This window comes from Salmo salar, chromosome 29 (assembly GCF_965601325.2).
Source record: "Salmo salar chromosome 29, fSalSal1, whole genome shotgun sequence".
Lineage (NCBI taxonomy): Eukaryota > Metazoa > Chordata > Actinopteri > Salmoniformes > Salmonidae > Salmo > Salmo salar.
This window is the reverse complement of record NC_138319.1, coordinates 18,652,501-18,677,664: the sequence shown is the minus strand read 5'-3', so window position 1 is coordinate 18,677,664 and position 25,164 is coordinate 18,652,501. Positions and strand designations below refer to the sequence as shown.

The window sequence follows — 25,164 nt, the reverse complement described above, 5'->3', positions numbered from 1 at the left end:
ATCCCTGGAAATATGCATTGTAGGACACTGTATTTAGATTTGATAATACTGACGTATGATTCAAGTTTAGGTTTCTGTGTCTAATGAATGCACATGCTTTATGCCTGTAGTTTTGTTTTAATGCTATAGGGTTCTCAAATGATTGCATTGCTAGTTGACCTTATTCCTGGTGCTTTGCTGAGTTTAAATGGTACAAGTCATCAATTGAAATAGTCGGAGGCTTACTGTTTCAAGAGGGCAAATGATAATATCCTGGAATCACCATAACTCAAGAATGAATTATTGGTGGTAGAAGTGAGTAGTCTTCACCATAGTGTTTTGTTCATTTATGACAGCATTGAACAACATGTCACTACCGATTTTGGAGGGAAGCCAAAGGCATCATGGTCTGTACACGGCGGGTCATTACGGCTTCCATTCGGCTTCTATTATGTACCGTAATTGATTTTTGCTGGTGTGTACCAGCTACGTAAAGGGATTGCGAGCTTGGTGATGAAAACCGCCGCGACATGATTCAATTAAACCCACTTTAGTTACTATATGACAAGGTTGTAATTCAATCAAAGGTCCCTGCTCCATGTCCCACAGCTCTTGTATAAGGCACTTATCATGTCTTTCTCCCCCCCCCCCTTCCCGTGTCGCTAGACGGTGGACATCCACAAGGAGAAGGTGGCCAGGCGAGAGATCGGGATCCTCACCACCAACAAGAACACGTCGAGGACCCACAAGATCATCGCCCCTGCCAACATGGAGCGGCCGGTCCGATACATCAGGAAGCCCATCGACTACAACGTGCTGGACGATGTGGGCCACGGGGTCAAGGTGAGCTTCGTGTCCCCTGTCTTTCTCTCTTTATCCCTCGTCTACATTTTGGGGTCCTTTCCTCATTTTCTTATTTGTGTCAAGTATTCCAATGGTTCTCCATCTCTGTTCTTCTCTCTTTAACACGCCCTGGATTCGTCCCCTTATTTCTATACACCTCTTTTACATTTTTATGTCACTCTCCCTCTTTGTGTGTTTTATTTTCTTCTCTCTCTCTCTCACTGTTTCATTTTCATCCATAGAATGCACATAGCTGACCGTGCAGGAATATTCTCTGTAGGACCCAAGGTGGGGGGTTGGAATCAACTAAGGATTGATATAATTGATAGCTTTCTAAAAACTGAGCTACTCTTAGAGAGCTCTGTGAAAAGGGTGAGTAAAGGGGTCATCCACCAATTAGGTGCCTTTTGAGCAGTGTAACTTGGTGTAGGGTGTCCTTTGATGCACTTTGATGATGAAATTTGAACTTCCTTAGGTTATAAAATACATTTTACCAAGACAAATATGATTGTTCATGTTCTGAGTCATTCGGTGGGTTCTTTCTCTAGCATATCATGAACATTGTATCTGAAAAGTAACCTTTTACTTTGTAACCTAATACTTCCGATAATTAGCACTGAGCTCTGCTGACTGAGCGGCGCAGGTTCCTCGCAACAGGAGGATTTTGTATTTTGTGGTCGTTCAAAGTTGTTTCCGCAGGTCATTTTAAAGTAAAATTAGGATGACACGAGCTGAATTAAATGTAAAAGGCTTTGAAAATTAAAAGATTATGCAGTGTCCGCTCAGTGCTCTGTTGAGAGACCCTTGTTTTTGTTAGTCTTCGAAAAATAAAAGGAATTTCGAATGAATGTTTTAAAATATGAAAATATTACATGTTAGGGTACATGTCAAAAGGGTACATGATATATATATATATATATACACACACACACACACACACACACACACACACACACACACACACACACAGTGAGGGGGGAAAAAGTATTTGATCCCCTGCTGATTTTGTACGTTTGCCCACTGAGACAGAAATGATCAGTCTATAATTTTAAAGGTAGGTTTATTTGAACAGTGAGAGACAGAATAACAACAAAAAAATCCAGAAAAACGCATGTCAAAAATGTTATAAAATGGTTTGCGTTTTAATGAGGGAAATAAGTATTTGACCCCCTCTCAATCAGAAAGATTTCTGGCTCCCAGGTGTCTTTTATACAGGCAACGAGCTGAGATTAGGAGCACACTCTTAAAGGGAGTGCTCCCAATCTCAGTTTGTTACCTGTATATAAGACACCTGTCCACAGAAGCAATCAATCAGATTCTAAACTCTCCACCATGGCCAAGACCAAAGAGCTCTCCAAGGATGTCAGGGACAAGATTGTAGACCTACACAAGACCATCGCCAAGCAGCTTGGTGAGAAGGTGACAACAATTGGTGCGATTATTCGCAAATGGAAGAAACACAAAAGAACTGTCAATCTCCCTCGGCCTGGGGCTCCATGCAAGATCTCACCTCATGGAGTTGCAATGATCATGAGAACGGTGAGGAATCAGACCAGAACTACACGGGAGGATCTTGTCAATGATCTCAAGGCAGCTGGGACCATAGTCACCAAGAAAACAATTGATAACACACTACGCCGTGAAGGACTGAAATCCTGCAGCGCCCGCAATGTCCCCCTGCTCAAGAAAGCACATATACATGCCTGTCTGAAGTTTGCCAATGAACATCTGAATGATTCAGAGGACAACTGGGTGAAAGTGTTGTGGTCAGAGGAGACCAAAATGGAGCTCTTTGGCATCAACTCAACTCGCCGTGTTTGGAGGAGGAGGAATGCTGCCTATGACCCCAAGAACACCATCCCCATCATCAAACATGGAGGTGGAAACATTATGCTTTGGGGGTGTTTTTCTGCTAAGGGGACAGGACAACTTCACCGCATCAAAGGGACGATGGACGGGGCCATGTACCGTCAAGTCTTGGGTGAGAACCTCCTCCTCTCAGCCAGGGCATTGAAAATGGGTCGTGGATGGGTATTCCAGCATGACAATGACCCAAAACACACGGCCAAGGCAACAAAGGAGGGGCTCAAGAAGAAGTACATTAATGTCCTGGAGTGGCCTAGCCAGTCTCCAGACCTTAATCCCATAGAAAATCTGTGGAGGGAGCTGAAGGTTCGAGTTGCCAAACGTCAGCCTCGAAACCTTAATGACTTGGAGAAGATCTGCAAAGAGGAGTGGGACAAAATCCCTCCTGAGATGTGTGCAAACCTGGTGGCCAACTACAAGAAACGTCTGACCTCTGTGATTGCCAACAAGGGTTTTGCCACCAAGTACTAAGTCATGTTTTGCAGAGGGGTCAAATACTTATTTCCCTGATTAAAATGCAAATCAATTAATAACATTTTTGACATGCGTTTTTCTGGATTTTTTTGTTGTTATTCTGTCTCTCACTGTTCAAATAAACCTACCATTTAAATTATAGACTGATCATTTCTTTGTCAGTGGGCCAATGTACAAAATCAGCAGGGGATCAAATACTTTTTCCCCTCACTGTGTGTGTGTGTGTGTGTGTGTGTGTGTGTATATATATATATATATATATATATATATTGATTGATTGATTGTAATCTTCAGAAGTGACTTTGTCAAAGCAACAAAATAACTAGTGTTTTACAATGATGGTGAAAACTTGTGGTTGTGGTCAGATATGAACTGGGTTAAAATCTTCCCTAGAAGTCACAGAGGATGCACAGAGGGACATGTCAAAATGCTGCATTTTGGCAAGTCTTTATTCATATAAAACATCTGATTTATTGAATTTTCCTTGTAGTCTATATTAAAAGGCACAATTTTATTTACTGGGCTTTTAAAATTCAATATTTGTGCACAATTTCTAGTTCGCAAAAGGCACCCATTTCGTGGAACAACCCAGAGATTAATTTGAGACTTTTTAAAAGCACGTACTTCTGAACCGCCCTCGTAATCGTTTCTCCTATTTCTCTCTGATATTGAGCTGTGCTCTCACAAATCCTTCATGGCTTCATTAACAATTTAATGAAGCCATGGTAACACTGAATTATTGTTTTATTTTTTAAGTTTCTTTAAGCATTCTCTCAAGACTTCCGCTCTTTAAATGCAGCCCATACTATGTTGCTGGCAAACAAATGATTGAGTAGTAGAGGCCCTAGGGTTAATGTTAAAGGTCATATAGGTCGTCATGACAGCAGCTTCAGAGCCCCGATGACCGGGGCCATTTTGTGACCTCCATCTCCCCTCCGATTCTAACTCCCCCATAAATCAATCGCTGCTGTCGGGCAGATTGGATTAAGTGGCCATCGTTGTCGACCAGTAGAAGGATGGGCAATGATAAGGCAGGATAAAAGCCATCATGTCACTCAATTTACAAGCCCACAAATCACATAGCACTTGTATGTCACAACAGAGTGGCGTGTGTGTGTGGGCTGATGTAAACTGAAAAGGCTTCAAAATACCATGTTATCCACCATGGCGCTCTGTCATGTCATGTCATAATGTCCCCACATAGGTGACAAATCATGGTTGGTCTAAATTACTATAAGCTGTTATAACATTATCAAGATACCTGTCATATTACATTATGACAACAGAAAGATGATTGAAAACTGAATAAAGAGTAATGTACATATACTGTAAGCTTTGATTTAACGATGGAATGTCATGTTTCCACTTTAGTCCATCCGTTTGAAGTCTGCTGATATTTCGAATGCTTTTTGTCAATAAGTGCAGAGTGAAGGTCTATGGCGCCTTAGAATGATCTACTCTAGGTTTATTCCACCATTAAAGGTTCTCACTCCCTCTCTTTCACCATTATGGTGCCCATTACCATTATATGCATCCTTCCAAGAATCATTTGATGTTTCCATTTGGAGGACCTAACACCCACTTGTCCCACTATGTGTAATCCACACTGATTCATTGTGTAGTGCACGTCTGGTGGGTGTGAATGGGGGATTAGGCTAGAGGCTGTTAAGAGTGGGAGGGACTACGCGCGCACAGAACCACACACACACACGCACACACACACACACACACACACACACACACTGTACATAAGGCCTGGGAAGGCATTTATTACCCATTTCCTCTCAACTGTGTATGTCACAGCCCAGCGAGGAAGTCGATATTTAACATCAATACTCTGCATTAATTGATATTCTGCCTACAATAACGGAAGGGGGGGGGGGGGGGGGGGGTTAGCAGAAAGCTGTTAGGGCCCTATAGAATCACTATGCCTTGCTTTACTTACTGACCATAATCAATGCTGCCAAGATGGCAGTTTGAATCATGTCAAATCTCCAGCCAACTGTAAAACTGGCCACATGAGTCTGTGTTTAGATACCACACGTTCATTTAAATAATAATGTGTATTTGAATGACTAAATGTGTTAAACATTCACAAAACACAAGCTTGTTTTCTTATTAAAGGTCCATTGCAGCTGTTTTTATCTCAATATCAAATCATTTCTGGGCAAGAATGAAGTACCTTACTGTTATTGTTTTACATTTAAAATGTCAAAGAGAAACAAAAGTAGCTTCTTAGCAAATTTCTCAAGCGAGAATTTTGCTCGGACTGTCTAGGAGTAGTTTGAGAGGGGAAAACTGAAAACGACCTGTTATTGGCAGAGCGGTTTGGAACTCTCTTTTCAAACAACACATTTCACTGCACCTCTCCGCTGTACCGGGAGTATAACGAATATTAGAAAACACCTTACTAATATGAGTTGCACCCCCCCTTTTCCACTCAGAACAGCCTCAATTCATCAGTGCTTGGACTCTACAAGGTGTCGAAAGAGTTCCACAGGGATGCTGGCCCATGTTGACTCCAATGCTTCCCACAGTTGTCAAGTTGGCTGGATGTCCTTTGGATGGTGGACAATTCTTGATACACACGAGAAACGGTTGAGCGTGAAAAACCCAGCAGTGTTGCAGTTCTTGACACAAACCGTTGCCCCTTGCACCTACTACCATACCCTGTTCAAAGGCACTTACATGTTTTGTCTTGCCCATTCACCTTCTGAATGATACACACAGTGTATTTGGGAAGTATTCAGACCCCTTGACTTTTTTCACATTTTATTATGTTACAGCCTTCTTCCAAAATTGATTGAATAAAACATTGTCCTCGTCAATCTACACACAATACATAATGACAAAGTGAAAACCAGGTTTTCATACATTTTGCACATTTTATTAAAAGCAAACACCTTAAATATTCAGACCCTTTGCTATGAGACTCGAAATTGAGCTCAGGTGCGTACTGTTTCCATCGATCATCCTTGAGATGTTTCTACAACTTGATTGGAGTCCACCTGTGGTAAATTCAATTGATTGGACATGATTGGGAAAGGCACACACCTGTCTATATAAGGTCCCACAGTTGACGGTGCATGTCAAAGCAAAAACCAAGCCATGAGGTCGAAGCAATTATCCGTAGAGCTCCAAAACAAGATTGTGTCGAGGCACAGATCTGGGGAAGGGTACAAAAAATGTCTGCAGCATCGAAGGTCCCCAAGAACACAATGGCCTCCATTCTTAAATGAAAGAAGTTTGGAACACCCAAGACTCTTCCTAGAGCTGGGGCTTGGCCTAACTAAGCAATCTGGGGAGAAGGGCCTTGGTCAGGGAGGTGACCAAGAACCTGATGGTCACTCTGACAGAGATCCAGAGTTCCTCTGTGGAGATGGGAGAACCTTCCAGAAGGACAACCATCTCTGCAGCACTCCACCAATCAGGCCTTTATGGCAGAGTGGCCAGATGGAAGCCACTCAGTAAAAGGCACATGACAGCCCGCTTGGAGTTTGCCAAAAGGCACCTAAAGGACTCTGACCATGAGAAACGATATTCTCTGGTCTGATGAAACCAAGATTTAACTCTTTGACCTGAATGCCAAGTGTCATGTTTGGAGGAAACCTCGCACCATCACTACAGTGAAGCATGGTGGTGGCTGCATCATGCTGTGGGGATGTTTTTCAGTGGCAGAGACTGGGAGACTAGTCTGGATCAAGGAAAGATTAACAGAGCAAAGTACAGAGATCCATGAAAACCTACTCTAGAGCGCTCAGGACCTGACTGGGGCAAAGGTTCACCATCCAACAGGACAATGACCCTAACCACACACTCAAGACAACGCAGGAGTGGCTTCGGGACAAGTCTCTGAATGTTGTTGAGTGGCCCAGCCAGAGCCCAGACTTGAACACGATCTAACATCTCTGGAGAGACCTGAAAATAGCTGTGCAGCGACGCTCCCCATCCAACCTGACAGAGCTTGAGAGTGTCATACCCAAGAAGATTCCAGGCGGTAATTGCTACTAAAGGTTCTTCAACAAAGTACTGAGTAAAGAGTCTGAATACTTATGTAAATGTGATATTTCAGATTTATTTTATACATTTGCTACAATAAAAAAAAACAGTGTTTTTGCTTTGTCATTATGGGATATTGTTTGTAGATTGAGGGGGGAAGAAACAATCCATTTTAGAATAAGGCTGTAACAAAACGTGGAAAAAGTCGAGGTCTGAATACTTTCCGAATGCACTGTATACACAATCCATGTCGCAATTGTCTCGGCTTATAAATCCTTCTTTAACTTGTCTCCTCCCATTCATCTACACTGATTTGAAGTGGATTTAACAAGTGACATCAATAAGGGATCATAGCTTTCACCAGGATTCACCTTGTCAGTTTGTCGTGGAACGAGCAGGTGTTCTTAATGTTTTGTATACTTAGTGTATGTGACAATACATACTGTATATACAGTACCGGTCAAAAGTTTGGACACTTACTCATTCATGGGATTTTCTACATTGTAGAATAATAGTAAAGACATAAACGATTAAATAACACATATGGAATCATGTAGTAACCAAAAGTGTTTTATATTTGAGATTCTTCACAGTAGCCACCCTTTGCCCTGATGACACCTTTGCACACTCTTGGCATTCTCTCAACCAGCTTACTGAGGAATGCTTTGCCAATAGTCTTGAAGGCGTTCCCACATATGCTGAGCACTTGTGGCTGCTTTTCCTTCACTCTGCGGACCAACTCATCCCAAACCATCTTAGTTGGGTTGAGGTTGGATGATTGTCATCTGATTGTCATTGAGGCCAGGTCATCTAAATGCAGCACTCCATCACTCTCATTGGTCAAATAGCCCTTACACAGCCTGGAGGTGTGTTTTGGGTCATTGTCCTGTTGATAAACAAATGATAGTCCCACTAAGCGCAAACCAGATGGGATGGCGTATTGCTGCAGAATGCTGTGGTAGCCATGCTGGTTAAGTGTGCCTTGAATTCTAAATAAATCACTGACAGTGTCACCAGCAAAGCACCCCCACACCATCACTCCTCCATGCTCAACAGTGGGAACCACACATGTAGAGATCATCCATTCACCTACTCTGCGTCTCACAAAGACAGAGTTTGGAACCAAAAATCTCAAATTTGGACTCATCAGACCAAAGGACAGATTTCCACTGGTCTAATGTCCATTGCTCGTGTTACTTGGCCCAAGCAAGTCTTCTTCTTATTGGTGGTTTCTTTGCAGCAATTTGACCATGAAGGTTCTGACTTAGAATATGTGGACAACTATAAATACCTAGGTGTCTGGCTAGACTGTAAACTCTCCTTCCAGACTCACATTAAGCATCTCCAATCCAAAATTAAATCAATAATCGGCTTCCTATTTCGCAACAAAGCCTCCTTCATTCATGCTGCCAAACATACCCCCGTAAAACTCACTATCCTACCGATCCTTGACTTCAGGGATGTCATTTACAAAATAGCCTCCAACACTCTACTCAACAAATTGGATGCAGTCTATCACAGTGCCATCCGTTTTTGTCACCAAAGCCCCATATACTACCCACCATTGCAACCTGTATGCTCTCGTTGGCTGGTCCTCGCTACATATTCATTGCCAAACCCACTGGCTCCAGGTCATCTATAAGTCTTTGCTAGGTAAAGCTCCGCCTTATCTCAGCTCACTGGTCATCATAGCAACACCCACCCGTAGCACGCGCTCCAGCAGGTATATTTCACTGGTCATCCCCAAAGCCAACACTTCCTTTGGACGCCTTTCCTTCCAGTTTTCTGCTCCCAATGACTGGAACAGATTGCAAAAATCACTGAAGTTGGAGACTTATATCTCCCTCACTAACTTCAAGCATCGGCTGTCAGAGCATCTTACCGATCGCTGCAGCTGTACACAGCCCTTCTGTAAATAGCCCATCCTACCAACTACCTACCTCATCCCCCATATTTGTTTTTTGTTTTTTTTCTGCTCCTTTGCACACCAGTATTTCTACACATCCTCATCTGCACATCTATCACTCCAGTGTCATTGCTGAATTGTAATTACTTTGCCACTTTGGCCTATTTATTACCATACCTCCTTACTTCATTTGCACACACTGTATACAGATTTTCTATTGTGTTATTGACTACGTTTGTTTATCCCATGTGTAACTCTGTTGTTTTTGTCGCACTGCTTTGCTTTATCTTGGCCAGGTCGCAGTTGTAAATGAGAACTTGTTCTCAGCTGGCCTACCTGCTTAAATAAAGGTGAAATAAAAAAATTAACATTTCACGCAGTCTCCTCTTAACAGTTGATGATATGTCGTTTAGTTGAACTCTGTGAAGCAGAGGTAACGCTGGGTCTTCCTTTCCTGTGGAGGTCCTCATGAGAGCCAATTTCGTCAAAGCACTTGATGGTTTTTGTGACTGCACTTGAAGAAACTTTCAAAGTTCTTGAAATATTCTGGATTGACTGACCTTCATGTCATAAAGTAATGATGGACTGTCGTTTGTCTTTGCTTATTTGAGCTGTTCTTGCCATACTCACCTGAAATGCATTTCAGGTGAGTATGAGTTGGACCGCAGAGTAAAGGAAAAGCAGCCAACAAGTGCTCAGCATATGTGGGAACTCCTTCAAGACTGTTGGAAAAGCGTTCTTCATGAAGCTGGTTGAGAGATTGCCAAGAGTGTGCAAAGCTGTCTTCAAGGCATAGGGTGGCTACTATGAAGAATCTCAAATTTAAAATATATATATAACACTTTTGGTTACTACATGATTCCATAAGTGTTATTTCATAGTTTTAATGTCGTCACTATTGTTCAAATCAAATCAAATGTATTTATATAGCCCTTCTTACATCAGCTGATATCTCAGTGCTGTACAGAAACCCAGCCTAAAACCCCAAACAGCAAGCAATGCAGGTGTAGAAGCACAATGTAGAAAATAGTAAAAATATAGGAAAACTTTTGGGAAGAAATATATATATATATATAATAAATAAAAAAAATAAACGCGACATGTAAAGTGTTGGTCCCATGTTTCATGAGCAGAAATGAAAGATCCTCAACATTTTTCATACGAACAAAAAGAGCATAGCTCTAAAATGTGCACAAATTGGTTTACAAACCTGTTAGTGAACATTTCTCCTTTGCCAAGATAATCCATTAACCTGACAGGTGTGTCATATCAAGAAGCTGATTAAACAGCATGATCATTACACAGGTACACCTTGTGCCACACTAAAATGTACAGTTTTGTCACACAACACAATTCCACAGATGTCTCAAATTTTTAGGGAGCATGCAATTGGCCTGCTGACTGCAGGAATGTCCACCAGAGCTGTTTCCAGAGTATTGAATGTTTTCTTTACCACTTCAGTGGGCAAATGCTCACCTTCGATGGCCACTGGTACGCTGGAGAAGTGTGCTCTTCATGGATGAATCGCGGTTTCAACTGTACACGGCAGACAGTGTGTATGGTGTCGTGTTGGTGAGCGGTTTGCTGATGTCCACATTGTAAACAGAGTGCCTCATGGTGGCGGTGGGGTTATGGTATGTGCAGGCGTAAACTACTAACAACGAACACAATTCCATTTTATCGATGGCAATTTGAATGCGCTAAGATACCTTGACGAGATCCTGGGGCCCATTGTTGTGCCATTCATCAACCGCCATCGCCTCATGTTTCAGCATGATAATGCACGGCCCCATGACGCAAGGATCTGTACATAATTCCTGGAAGCTGAAGATGTCCCAGTTCCTCCATGTCCTGCATACTCACCAGACATGTCACCCATTGAACCTGTTTGGGTTGTTCCGGAACGACGTACACGACAGCATGATCAACTCTATGCGAAGGAGATGTGTCGCGCTGCATGAGGCAAATGTGGACAAACCAGATACTGACTAGTTTTCTGATCCACAACTTTTTTTCCCTTCTTTTTTTTTTTTTTTTTTTTTAAGTTCTCTGTGACCAGCAGATGCTTATCAGTATTCCCAGTCATGTGAAATCCATACATTAGGGCCTAATGAATTAATTTCAATTGACTGATTTCCTTGAACTGTAACTCAGTAAAATCTTTGAAATTGTTACATGTTGCGTTTTTATATTTTCAGTGTAATTTACTGCATGTTGATGTCACCAATGAAGGCCAAAACTCCCTCCCACCAAACAGGCAGAAATTTCAGGTGGTCTTTTCCAACAGCTCTTACACTAAAACGGCATAATCATAATTTTCACAATTTCACAGTATTATTCCAACCTTGTACTGTGGAAATATATATATAAAACACAGGATAATCACGGTTTTGACTGCACTGGGCCTTTTTTTAAATGGAAGACATGCCAAGAGAAACATCTGATTTAGAACAGAATTGACAAGAAAGTCCCCACACACACACACACACACACACACACACACACACACGATTGGTACCGAAGTCATGTACAGTATGTTGCAGTATCCCTGTTGGAGAGAGGGGAGACTAGTAAAAGAGAGGAGGGATGGAAGGTTCAACATCTCTAATGATATTCACTGAACTCTGTGACATTCTATCGATGGTCTAAGCTGCTCACTCATCCAGAGGATCACCGTGTTCTCTCCTAAAGCGTATGGCCGGCGTCGTCTTTCTCACAACACTACGGCAGACGATGAGGCTTGATCTTGTCAGCGTTTTCAGGAATGCAGGGGAGACGTCAGATGTTGCTTCAGACTTTGTTTCCTCAGCGAATGTGTTCTTTTTCGTCCTTGGTAAGTCGTATTAGATACACGGGGGAACAAAATGTAGCCTCCTTAACTCGGCTGCCAGTGATGATGTGTACTTCCAGAAACGTTTACGACTGTTTACGAAACAGTTTCCAGTCACTCTTTGGGGGGGAAACGCATTTCGAGTGCTTGTAGATGGCATGTTTATAATATAGTAAGTGTCCTCAACATGTCTTGAAGGTGCCTTCCGTAGTGCTGTCTGATGACTCAGATCTTTTCCTCCTAGGGCCCTTAGCTCAGCACATCTTCTCATCCCTGTGTAAGCAGTATCGGCATATAGCCTGCCCTTTACACTTTAATCATATCGTTCACGTCATAGCCCAGGTCTAGCACTGTGTCAGTGCATTTATCAATATGGATCTGTCAATCAAATGTATCAATCACATGTATTTTATGAAGCCCCTTATTACATCAGCAGTTGTCACAGTGTGCTTTACAGACACCCAGCCTACAACACCAAAGAGCAAGCGATGCAGAAGCACAGTGACTAGGAAAAACTTCCTAGAAGTAACCAAACAAATCGCTCCAATCTGTCAATATGATCATTATTCAGGCAATCCAGGTTATAATGACTGATGGATCTGTGCAGTGATTTGGCTGACATCTATGTACAGTACCAGTCAAAAGCTTGGACTCATTCAAGGTTTTTTTTTTTTTTTTTACTGTTTTCTTCATTGTAGAATAATAGTGAAGACATCAAAACTATGAAATGACACACATGGAATCATGTAGTAACCAAAAGTCTTAAACAAATCAAAATATTTTATGTTTCAGATTCTTCAAAGTAGCCTCCCTTTGCCTTGATGACAGCTTTGCACACTTGGCATTCTCTCAACCAGCTTCTTGAGGTAGTCACCTGGAATGCATTTTATTTAACACACATGCCTTGTTAAAAGTTAATATGTGCAATTGCTACCTCGTGAAGCTGGTTGAGAGAATGCCAAGAGTGTGCAAAGCTGTCATCAAGGCAAAGGGTGGTTACTTTGAAGAATCTAAATTTGGTTTTGATTACTACATGATTCCATATGTGTTATTTCATAGTTTTGATGTCTTCACTATTATTCTACAATGTAGAAAATAGCAAAAATCAAGAGAAACCCTTGAATGAGTAGGTGTGTCCAAATTTTTGACTGGTACTGTATGAGCAGTCTGGTTCAGTCATCCAGGAGGATGCATCTACTCTTTTTGAAACTCTTCTGTTGCATATAGCATTGGCAAATCCTGCTTAGACTCACTCAGGCCTGAACATTGACCCAACCCCACTCTGCCTTAGCCTTCACCCATTGCTCAATCCCTACAATGGAGATCGCAGCATGGTGGGATTTTGAGCTACAGTTTGAAATGCTAATCCCATTGGTTTTGGACTGGGACAACAACCTCCATCAGTCAACACGGTCCCGTCTGAAAGAACTGGTGTCTGTAGCCTAATAATCATCAGTCAACATGGTCCTGTCTGAAAGAACTGGTGCCTGTAGCCTAATAATAATCAGTCAACATGGTCCTGTCTGAAAGAACTGGTGCCTGTAGCCTAATAATAATCAGTCAACATGGTCCTGTCTGAAAGAACTGGTGCCTGTAGCCTAATAATAATCAGTCAACATGGTCCTGTCTGAAAGAACTGGTGCCTGTAGCCTAATAATAATCAGTCAACATGGTCCTGTCTGAAAGAACTGGTGCCTGTAGCCTAATAATAATCAGTCAACATGGTCCTGTCTGAAAGAACTGGTGCCTGTAGCCTAATAATAATCAGTCAACATGGTCCTGTCTGAAAGAACTGGTGCCTGTAGCCTAATAATAATCAGTCAACATGGTCCTGTCTGAAAGAACTGGTGCCTGTAGCCTAATAATAATCAGTCAACATGGTCCTGTCTGAAAGAACTGGTGCCTGTAGCCTAATAATAAGCCATATTTCAACAACAAAAAAGCCCCCAGAATTTAGCTTTGGTGCACCCTCGTTTCCACAGTGTCACTTTCTCCCACTTTCTTGATTTGAATAAACCATACATAGCTTCATCATACTACATTTGATGAATCTACCTAACATTGGCCTTCCCAAGAACCTCCTGTTTTATCTTGTTTCTTGTGATGCGCTCGGAATGGCCCAATAGGGAGCCTGCATAATTGATGACCCACTTGTCTTGGTGCTTGTCGTAGTGCAGAGCAGTCCCGTGGCGTGAACTAGCTGTTCCTTCTATTTGACTCTCTCAAACATAAATTACAGAGCACTTGTCTATGAGAAATTGCTTTTCTTCCTAGAGCGTAAGTGCACAGGTTCAGCATTCATGATCATTTGTAAAATTACACCAAGATGCAGGACAGTTTGAACATATGCGCTGAACTGACATTGTTTCCAAAGGGGAGATACAAAAGGACTTTGTATTTGTGTATATATATTTATTTATTTATTTTTGACCTTATCCAGTAGTATGACGCATTGAGGTGTTGAAATACCCATGTCAATGCGCAATGGCAACATCCAATGGATTTGTGAGAATTCCTACTTGTAGGTGTGGTAGATATGAATCAACACAGAGGACAAAAACAACCATTGGACCCACACTGTTATGGTGCAGTGCAATGACATCAAACAACTGTTGCCCAGGTCTTGAGAAATGTTTACTCGGTGTAAATAATGTGGTAAAGTCTCCTGTAATGTGGGTTCTTTTACCGTTCAGACATGGCGATTTTGACATATACCTTCTCTCTCTCTTTCTCTCTCTCTCTTTCTTCCACCCACGTTAAGTGGCTCAAAGCCAAGGTAAGTCCTGTTTGTCACATGACCCATCTTGCTATAGTAGTCTACTATTGATAGCTGTTTAAACCGCAAAAAAAAAAAAAAAATTCATGTATTTGATTCCTTATTTCCCCCTAAACCAATCCATAGTACAAGTAGGCCTAGTCCAACTGCTGCTGTAGCCGTCATTATTAGAGGCTTAGGAGCACAACTCATCATGACAATATACTGCGCCTTCAGAAAGTATTCACACCCCCTTGACTTTTTCCACATTGTGTTGTGTTACAAAACCTCAATTCAGGCTGTATCACTGGCCTACACACAATACCCCATGATGTCAGTGGAATATATATATATATTTTTTTAAATGTTTACAAATGAATTAAATTAAAAGCTGCTGACATGTCTTGAGTCAAGTATTCAACCGCTTTGTTTTGGCAAGCTAACATCAGTTCAAGAGAAAAATGTGCTTAAACAACTCAATAAGTTGCATGGACATTATTATTTTTTTAATGACTACCTCATCTCTGTTCCCCAACCATATCATTTACTGTGAGGTTCCTCAGTCGAGCAGAGAATTTCAACCACAGATTCAACCACAGAGACCAGGGAGATTTTTGCAATGCCTCACAAAGAGAACCTATTGTTAATAATTACACTCTGGATGGTGTATCAATACACCCAGTCACTAAAAGGATACAGTCGTCCTTCCGAACTCAGTTGCCGGAGAGGAAGGAAACCGCTCAGGGATTTCAGCATGAGGCTAATGGTGACTTTAAAACAGAGTTTAATGGCAGTGATGGGAGAAAACTAAGGATGGATCAACATTGTAGTTACTCCACAATACTAACATAAATTACAGAAAAAAAAGGAAGCCTGTACAGAATAAAAATATTCCAAAACATGCATCCTGTGCAACAAGACACTAAAGTAAAACTGCTACAAATGTGTCAATGAAATGAACATTATGTCTAAAATACAAAGTGTTATGTTTGGGGCAAATCCTACACATCACTGAGGGCCACCATTTCATATTTTCAGGTGTGGTGGTGGCTGCATCATGTTATGGGTATGCTTCAGTGGAGGCTGGTGGGAGAAGCTAGAGGAGGACGGGCTCATTGTAATGGCTGGAATGGAAATCACACGTTTGACTCTGTTCCAATAATTCTATTCCAGCCATTACAATGAGCCTGTCCTCCTATAGCACCTCCCACCAGCCTCCACTGGTATGCTTGTCATCGGCAAGGACTAGGGATTATTATTTTTTTTTTTTTAGGATAACAACAAACAGAATAGAGCTAAGCCCAGGCAAAATCCTAGAGGAAAACCTGGTTCAGTCTGCTTTTCAACAGACACTGGGAGACAAATTCACATTTTCAGCAGGACAGTAACCTAAAACACAAGGCCAAATATACACTGGAGTTGCATACCAAGATGACATTGGACGTTCCTTTGTGACCTAGTTATAGCTGACTTAAATCGGCTTGAAAATCTATGGCAAGACTTAAACGGTTGTCTAGCAATGATCAACAACCTACTTGACAGAGCTTGAAGTTTGTTTTTTTTAAGAATAATGTGCAAATATTGTACAATCCAGGTGTGCAAAGCTCTTAAAGGTTTACCCAGAAAGACTCACAGCTGTAAACGCTTCCAAAGGTGATTCTAACATGTATTGACTCAGGGGTATGAATACTTATGTAAATTAGATTTCTGTGTTTCATTTTAAATCATTTCAACCCCAAAAAATTCACATTGTCATTACGGGGTATTGTGTGTGTAGCTGGATGATTTCCAAAAAAATATTTAATACATTTTGAGTTCAGGCTGTAACACAACAAAATGTGGAATAAGTCAAGGGGAATGAATACTTTCCGAAGGCACTGTATCATGATATGATAGATATGTTGACATGTATGTGTTGAAAAGCTGTTCATATGTGTAGCTGTGTATGATGATCTTATCTGCTGTATGGGTTTTCCAGATAAAATGAGTATGCACCTTTTTTTTGAATATTTATAACTCTTAATAAAACAATAACCCCAGGAGTCATGAAAAATTCAAACGTTAGCTGTGGCGTGGCCTTTTAGTTATTGGCTTTGATTATATGTTTGTTTTTATGTGCTTGATAGAACGCCATGTCCAAAACAAACATGTGACGATGTTTAGCAGGAAGCCCCTGTGGGTTTTACCTGGCCAACCACCCTGTGACTTGGTTAAAGACCAGTTCTGCTCATTTGCCAGAATGTCTCAGTAATGATGTAGCATACTGAATCTGGGAAGCCTATCAGCTTTAGTACTTGTCTGTTGTCATACTAGTTAGTCTTTTATGCTACCACTATGTTAAATGTCTTAAAATACTTTCTTGATTTATTGTCTTTTCAACAGCAGCATGGAAATAATCAGCCAATCAGAGGAGGAGGAACACTATCGAGGACCAATCCGCCGACACAGAAGCCGCCTAGCCCGCCGCCCGTGACAGGGCCGATGTCAGGGCGTGGCACTCTAGGGTAAGAGGTCTTTTTTATTTTTTTAAATGAATGAATCACTTTTTATCACCACTATTAACTGAGCCAACATGTTAGAAGGCAGGGCGTTTGGTATCCTAGCCGGTGCACAGAGTTAGTCACGTCCTGATCTTTTATATAAAATAGCAGTGTAACACTAATTCTGGGCTTTAGTGACTGCTGTGGAACATCCAGCTGAATAGATAAGTTGGATTTTGAATGGTCCTGTGCAGATTTCCACTGACTGTTACTGTTAAGAGCATTGCAGTTTGTTGAGGCCATGGTCTTTTAATAAAGGTTGTGGAAAAGGTTACTATGTTGTTGGTATGCTGTGCATGTATGTAACAAGTACATTTACACATGTGGGATTGGGTGCACATGTACATCGTGGCCAGGGGCAGACTGGGACCAGAAATCGACCCTGGTATTTCTAACACATCGGCCCATTTTATTCCTCGAGGCCCCCACACTGGCCCATTTTCTTTTTTCCCCTTGAGGACCCTATTATGAGCCAGATAATTATATTTTTGTGCAAAAACCTCGTTAGACAGGCCCACTGGGGCTAGAAATAGACCAGCCCGTCTGGCATTTGCTTGGAATGCCAGATGTCCAGTCTGCCACTGATCGTGGTGTTGCATTCTATTGCATTCCAACGAAACGTTCACATTTTAAGAGGTAACTTCCATTTGTGAATAGGGACATTTTCTCCATTATTTTCAATGAGGATATTTTTGTATTCATTGATCTACAGTGCCTTCACAAAGTATTCACACCCCTTGACTTATTGCACGTTTTGTTGTGATACAGCCTGCATTTAAAATTGATTAAATTGAGTGTTTGTGTCACTGGCCTAGACACAATACCCCATAATGTCAAAGTGGAATTGTTTTTTTAATTGTTTTTTTATATTAAAAATGAAAAGCTGAAGTCAATAATTTTAGTATTCAACCCCTTTGTTATGGCAAGCTTAAATAAGTTTGGGAGTAAAAATGTGCTTAACAAATCACATAAGTTAAATAGACTCATTCTGTGTGCAATAATAGTGTTTACCATTATTTGTGAATGACTAACTCATCTCAGTACACCAACCATACAATTTGCAAGGCATTGGAAAACCTCCCTGGTCTTTGTTGGTTGTAAGATCCCTCAGTCAAGCAGTGAATTTCAACCACAAAGACCAGGGAGGTTTTTCAATGCCTTGCAAAGGGCACCTATTGGTAGATGAAAACCATTTATGAAAAAAGTAAACGGACCCCTGATTCTCATGCATTATGATTCATTCTGTTCTTATTCTCTTTTTATCTCCCCCCCCCTTTCTATCTTTGGTTGACTTTGACAGACGCAATACGCCCTATAAAACTCTGGAGCCGGTGAAACCGCCCACAGTACCCAACGACTACATGACCAGCCCCGCTCGTCTAGGCAGCCAGCACAGCCCTGGGCGCACTGCTTCTCTCAACCAGAGACAAAGAACCCACAGGTAACTAACACGCTAGGGAGGCCGGTAGCCTTGCGTTTAAGAGCGGCGGTCCAGTAACCGAAAGGTCTCTGGTTCGAAACCCGATCCGACTAGGTGAAAAATCTGCCGATGTGCCCTTGAGCAAGGCACTTAACCCTGATTCCTCCTGTAAGTCGCTCTGGATAAGAGCGTCTCCTAAATTACTACAATGTTAAAAATTTGACCATACCAGTATCGCAATATTTTTTACATGAAGCAGACATCTCTTTGGTCCTTTTAAAAAAAAAAAAAACCTGCTGTTTGTAAAATATTGTGTGCTTGGAAAATGTTTATTTCCAACATAAGGGCTGTTTTCCTGAAGATGTTTAAATCCGCTTCGTGTTTTGTTTCATTGCCATGATACTAACCAGTAAAACACACACACACAGGCACGCGTACACACGCGCGTTGGGCCTGTAACCGACAGGTTGCTGGATCGAATCCCCGAGCTGACAAGGTTCGTTCTGCCCCTGAACAAGGCATTTAACCCACTGTTCCCCAATAGGCTGTCATTGTAAATAAGAATTTGTTATTAACTGACTTGCCTAGTTAAATAAATGTAATCTGCGCGCAGACCGATGGGGACACACATATACTATTGTCCTACTCAACAGCTCTGAATTTTTCTCCCACAGCCTCTGTGTTCTAACATGGGTATGACAAAAGGAACCCCCCCCCCAAATACTTTGTATCCCCCATGTTTTACAAACATTTCTAATCTCTACACTTAAATCCATCAGCTTAATGTGCTTTCACAGCTCCCCCGCCCAAATACTGTAAATCCAACATTCAACTGACAAGACCCGGAAGGCTTCAGCCGTTTGGGAATGAATGTTCCTCAAGGCCGCCGGCGTAAAGTGTCCTTCGAAAGTCCTAAGTCCTCTGTACATTTAGACCCCTGCCACGATCACTGAAATGTGTCCGTCAGAAAGCCACGCTGCGAGAGCTGAGATATGAGTCACGAGTGATTTTGAAGTTGTTTCATTAGCTAAGAAGGCTGTGCTGCTGACTGAGATGGTCATAAATATTACGTCACTTTTCTCTTTTTTTCTCCTGTCCCTCTATCATTTTGGCACACATGCTACTCCCGTTCCCTTACTTTGCTATTTTCTCTCCCCTTTGTTCTTGCTCTCTTTTGCGCTCTCTCTCTCGCTATCTCGTGCGCTCTCTCTCTCGCTATCTCGTGCGCTCTCTCTCGCTATCTCGTGCGCTCTCTCTCGCTATCTCGTGCGCTCTCTCTCGCTATCTCGTGCGCTCTCTCTCGCTATCTCGTGCGCTCTCTCTCTCTCGCTATCTCGTGCGCTCTCTCTCTCTCGCTATCTCGTGCGCTCTCTCTCTCTCGCTATCTCGTGCGCTCTCTCTCTCTCGCTATCTCGTGCGCTCTCTCTCTCTCGCTATCTCGTGCGCTCTCTCTCTCTCGCTATCTCGTGCGCTCTCTCTCTCTCGCTATCTCGTGCGCTCTCTCTCTCGCTATCTCGTGCGCTCTCTCTCTCGCTATCTCGTGCGCTCTCTCTCTCGCTATCTCGTGCGCTCTCTCTCTCGCTATCTCGTGCGCTCTCTCTCTCGCTATCTCGTGCGCTCTCTCTCTCGCTATCTCGTGCGCTCTCTCTCTCGCTATCTCGTGCGCTCTCTCTCGCTATCTCGTGCGCTCTCTCTCGTGCGCTCTCTCTCGTGCGCTCTCTCTCGTGCGCTCTCTCTCGTGCGCTCTCTCTCGTGCGCTCTCTCTCGTGCGCTCTCTCTCGTGCGCTCGCTCTCGTTCTCGTGCTCGCTCTCTCGTGCTCGCTCTCTCGTGCTCGCTCTCTCGTGCGCTCTCTCTCGCTCTCTCGTGCGCTCTCTCTCGCTCTCTCGTGCGCGCTCTCTCGCTCTCTCGTGCGCGCTCTCTCTCCGCGCGCGCTCTCTCTCCGCGCGCGCTCTCTCTCTCCGCGCTCTCTCTCTCCGCGCTCTCTCTCTCTCCGCGCGCTCTCTGTCTCCGCGCGCTCTCTCTCTCCGCGCGCTCTCTCTCTCCGCGCGCTCTCTCTCTCCGCGCGCTCTCTCTCTCCGCGCGCTCTCTCTCTCCGCGCGCTCTCTCTCCGCGCGCTCTCTCTCCGCGCTCTCTCTCTCTCCGCGCTCTCTCTCTCTCCGCGCTCTCTCTCTCTCCGCGCTCTCTCTCTCTCCGCGCGCTCTCGCTCTCTCTCGCTCTCTCTCGCTCTCTCGCTCGCTCTCCCTCGCGCTCTCGCTCTCGCTCTCTGCTCGCTCTCTCGCTCGCGCTCTCTCTCGCTATCTCGTGCGCTCTCTCTCGCTATCTCGTGCGCTCTCTCTCGCGCTCGCTCTCTCGCGCTCGCTCTCTCTCTCCGCGCGCTCTCTCGCGCTCGCTCTCTCTCTCCGCGCGCTCTCTCTCTCTCGCGCTCTCTCTCTCTCGCGCTCTCTCTCTCTCGCGCTCTCTCTCTCGCTCTCTCTCTCTCGCTCTCTCTCTCTCGCGCTCTCTCTCTCTCGTCTCTCTCTCTCGCTCTCTCTCTCCTCGCGCTCTCTCTCTCTCGCGCTCTCTCTCTCTCGCGCTCTCTCTCTCTCGCGCGCTCTCGCTCTCTCTCGCGCGCTCTCTCTCTCGCGCAATCTCGCTCTCTCGCTCTCTCTCTCGCGCAATCTCGCTCTCGCTCTCTCTCTCGCTCTCTCTCTCGCGCTCTCTCTCTCGCTCTCTCGCTCTCTCTCTCGCTCTCTCTCTCGCTCTCGCGCGCTCTCGCTCTCTCTCTCGCTCTCTCTCTCTCTCTCTCTCTCTCTCTCTCTCTCTCTCTCTCTCTCTCTCTCTCTCTCTCTCTCTCTCTCTCTCTCTCGCGCGCGCGCTCTCTCCCTCTCCCTCTCCCTCTCGCGCGCTCTCTCTCGCTCTCCCTCTCCCTCTCGCGCGCTCTCTCTCCCTCTCCCTCTCGCGCTCTCCCTCTCGCGCGCTCGCTCTCTCTCTCTCTCTCTCGCGCTCTCTCTCTCTCTCTCTCGCGCTCTCGCTCTCTCTCTCTCTCTCTCTCGCGCTCTCGCTCTCTCTCTCGCTCTCTCTCTCGCTCTCTCTCTCGCTCTCTCTCGCGCTCTCGCTCTCTCTCGCTCTCTCTCGCTCTCGCTCTCGCTCTCTCTCGCTCTCGCTCTCGCTCTCTCTCTCTCTCTCGCGCTCTCGCTCTCTCTCTCTCTCGCTCTCTCTCGCGCTCTCGCTCTCTCTCTCTCTCGCTCTCTCTCGCGCTCTCGCGCAATCTCTCTCGCTCTCTCTCGCGCTCTCGCTCTCTCTCTCTCTCTCACGCGCTCTCTCTCTCTCGCGCTCTCGCTCTCTCTCTCTCTCGCTCTCTCTCGCGCTCTCTCTCGCTCTCTCTCGCGCTCTCTCTCTCGCTCTCTCTCGCGCTCTCTCGCGCTCTCTCGCGCTCTCTCTCGCTCTCTCGCGCAATCTCTCGCGCTCTCTCTCTCTCGCGCTCTCTCTCTCTCGCGCGCTCTCTCTCTCGCGCTCTCTCTCTCGCGCTCTCTCTCTCGCGCTCTCTCTCTCGCGCTCTCTCTCTCTCTCTCTCTCGCTCTCTCTCGCGCAATCTCTCTCGCTCTCTCGCTCTCTCGCGCAATCTCTCGCGCAATCTCTCGCGCAATCTCTCGCGCTCTCTCTCTCGCGCTCTCTCTCTCGCGCTGTCTCTCTCGCGCTCTCTCTCTCGCGCTCTCTCGCTCGCTCTCGCTCTCGCGCGCTCTCTCGCTCTCGCTCTCTCTCGCGCTCTCGCTCTCAAATCAAATCAAATCAAATTTATTTTTATATAGCCCTTCGTACATCAGCTGATATTCTCAAAGTGCTGTACAGAAACCCAGCCTAAAACCCCAAACAGCAAGCAAAGCATGTGAAAGAAGCATGGTGGCTAGGAAAAACTCCCTAGGAAAAACTCCCTAGAAAGGCCAAAAACCTAGGAAGAAACCTAGAGAGGAACCAGGCTATGAGGGGTGGCCAGTCCTCTTCTGGCTGTGCAGGGTGGATATTATAACAGAACATGGTCAAAATGTTAAAATGTTAAAATGTTCATAAATGACCAGCATGGTCAAATAATAATAATCATAGTAGTTGTCGAGGGTGCAACAAGCACGTCCGGTGCAGGGTTCCATAGCCGCAGGCAGAACAGTTGAAACTGGAGCAGCAGCACGGCCAGGTGGACTGGGGACAGCAAGGAGTCATCATACCAGGTAGTCCTGAGGCATGGTCCTAGGGCTCAGGTCCTCCGAGAGAAAGACAGAAAGAGAGAAAGAGAGAATTAGAGAGAGCATATTTAAATACACACAGGACACCGGATAAGACAAGAGAAATACTCCAGATGTAACAGACTGACCCTAGCCCCCCGACACATAAACTACTGCAGCATAAATACTGGAGGCTGAGACAGGAGGGATCAGAAGACACTGTGGCCCCATCCGATGATACCCCCGGACAGGGCCAAACAGGCAGGATATAACCCCACCCACTTTGCCAAAGCACAGCCCCCACACCACTAGAGGGATGTCTCCAACCACCAACTTACCGTCCTAAGACAAGGCCGAGTATAGCCCACAAAGATCTCCGCCACGGCACAACCCAAGGGGGGGGGGGGGGGCGCCAACCCAGACAGGAAGACCACGTCAGTGACTCAACCCACTCAAGTGACGCACCCCTCCCATGGACGGCATGGAAGAACACCAGTAGGCCAGTGACTCAGCCTCTGTAAAAGGGTTAGAGGCAGAGAATCCCAGTGGAAAGAGGGGAACCGGCAAGGCAGAGACAGCAAGGGCGGTTCGTTGCTCCAGCCTTTCCGTTCACCTTCACACTCCTGGGCCAGACTATACTTAATCATAGGACCTACTGAAGAGATAAGTCTTCAGTAAAGACTTAAAGGTTGAGACTGAGTCTGCGTCTCTCACATTGGTAGGCAGACCATTCCATAAAAATGGAGCTCTATAGGAGAAAGCCCTACCTCCAGCCGTTTGCTTAGAAATTCTAGGGACAATTAGGAGGCCTGCGTCTTGTGACCGTAGCGTACGTGTAGGTATGTACGGCAGGACCAAATCGGAAAGATAGGTAGGAGCAAGCCCATGTAATGCTTTGTAGGTTAGCAGTAAAACCTTGAAATCAGCCCTTGCCTTAACAGGAAGCCAGTGTAGGGAGGCTAACACTGGAGTAATATGATCAAATTTTTTGGTTCTAGTCAGGATTCTAGCAGCCGTATTTAGCACTAACTGAAGTTTATTTAGTGCTTTATCCGGGTAGCCGGAAAGTAGAGCATTGCAGTAGTCCAGCCTAGAAGTAACAAAAGCATGGATTAATTTTTCTGCGTCATTTTTGGACAGAAAATTTCTGATTTTTGCAATGTTACGTAGATGGAAAAAAGCTGTCCTTGAAACAGTCTTGATATGTTCTTCAAAAGAGAGATCAGGGTCCAGAGTAACGCCGAGGTCCTTCACAGTTTTATTTGAGACGACTGTACAACCATCCAGATTAATTGTCAGATTCAACAGAAGATCTCTTTGTTTCTTGGGACCTAGAACAAGCATCTCTGTTTTGTCCGAGTTTAAAAGCTCTCTCGCGCGCTCTCTCTCGCGCTGTCTCGCGCACTCTCTCTCGCGCTCTCTCTCGCGCGCCCTCTCGCGCGCTCTCTCTCGCGCTCTCTCTCGCGCGCCCTCTCTCGCGCTCTCTCTCGCGCTCTCTCTCGCGCTCTCTCTCTCGCGCTGTCTCGCGCGCTCTCTCTCTCGCGCTGTCTCGCGCGCTCTCTCTCTCGCGCTGTCTCGCGCGCTCTCTCTCTCGCGCTGTCTCGCGCGCTCTCTCTCTCGCGCTGTCTCGCGCGCTCTCTCTCTCGCGCTGTCTCGCGCGCTCTCTCTCTCGCGCTGTCTCGCGCGCTCTCTCTCTCGCGCTGTCTCGCGCGCTCTCTCTCTCGCGCTGTCTCGCGCGCTCTCTCTCTCGCGCTGTCTCGCGCGCTCTCTCTCTCGCGCTGTCTCGCGCGCTCTCTCTCTCGCGCTGTCTCGCGCGCTCTCTCTCTCGCGCTGTCTCGCGCGCTCTCTCTCTCGCGCTGTCTCGCGCGCTCTCTCTCTCGCGCTGTCTCGCGCGCTCTCTCTCTCTCGCTGTGTCGATCTCCACCATTGAGTCATGGGAGAGTGCATCTTCAGCAGGGAGCAGGTTTGCCCTGTTTTAGATGAGTAGATGTGGTACTTTCATTTGATATGGTTATAACATGCTTTAAACTCATATGGTTATAATATGGTTTAAACTCATTTAATATGGTTATAATATGCTTTAAACTAATTTGATATGTTACCACACATCAATACTGCAGGACAAATGGTTCACCAAATATCATGGATATGTACGATAAATTGTGTTCAATACCAAGACTGCCAGCAAGACTGCCGCTTTTTGTCCTTACCTGTCTATCAGCAACCATTTAAGGTCTTTCAAACCAGGTGTTATTTCATCTTAACTTGAATTGCTCAAACGATATCAGTGACTTTTACAGTTATGGAGGAGCAAAAACTCAATCAAGTGTAAAAATGACATACTGCAGCCTTCTA

General features: G+C 44.7%; 1 protein-coding gene across 20 annotated transcripts in view; it reads left to right on the top strand.

The window, feature by feature from the left end:
- The window catches only part of LOC106590302 (abl interactor 1), a 66,768-nt gene that overhangs the window by 29,656 nt on the left and 11,948 nt on the right, over positions 1-25,164 (top strand). For 8 of the 20 annotated variants that reach the window (XM_014181167.3, XM_014181162.3, XM_014181171.3 and 5 more), the window contains 4 exons: positions 646-822; positions 14,659-14,673; positions 17,035-17,156; positions 18,493-18,633. In XM_014181167.3, coding sequence (XP_014036642.1) covers positions 646-822; positions 14,659-14,673; positions 17,035-17,156; positions 18,493-18,633 — 455 coding nt within the window. The remainder of the gene's footprint in view (positions 1-645; positions 823-14,658; positions 14,674-17,034; positions 17,157-18,492; positions 18,634-25,164) is intronic. The other 12 variants (XM_014181173.3, XM_014181168.3, XM_014181163.3 and 9 more) reach the window with 3 other exon arrangements.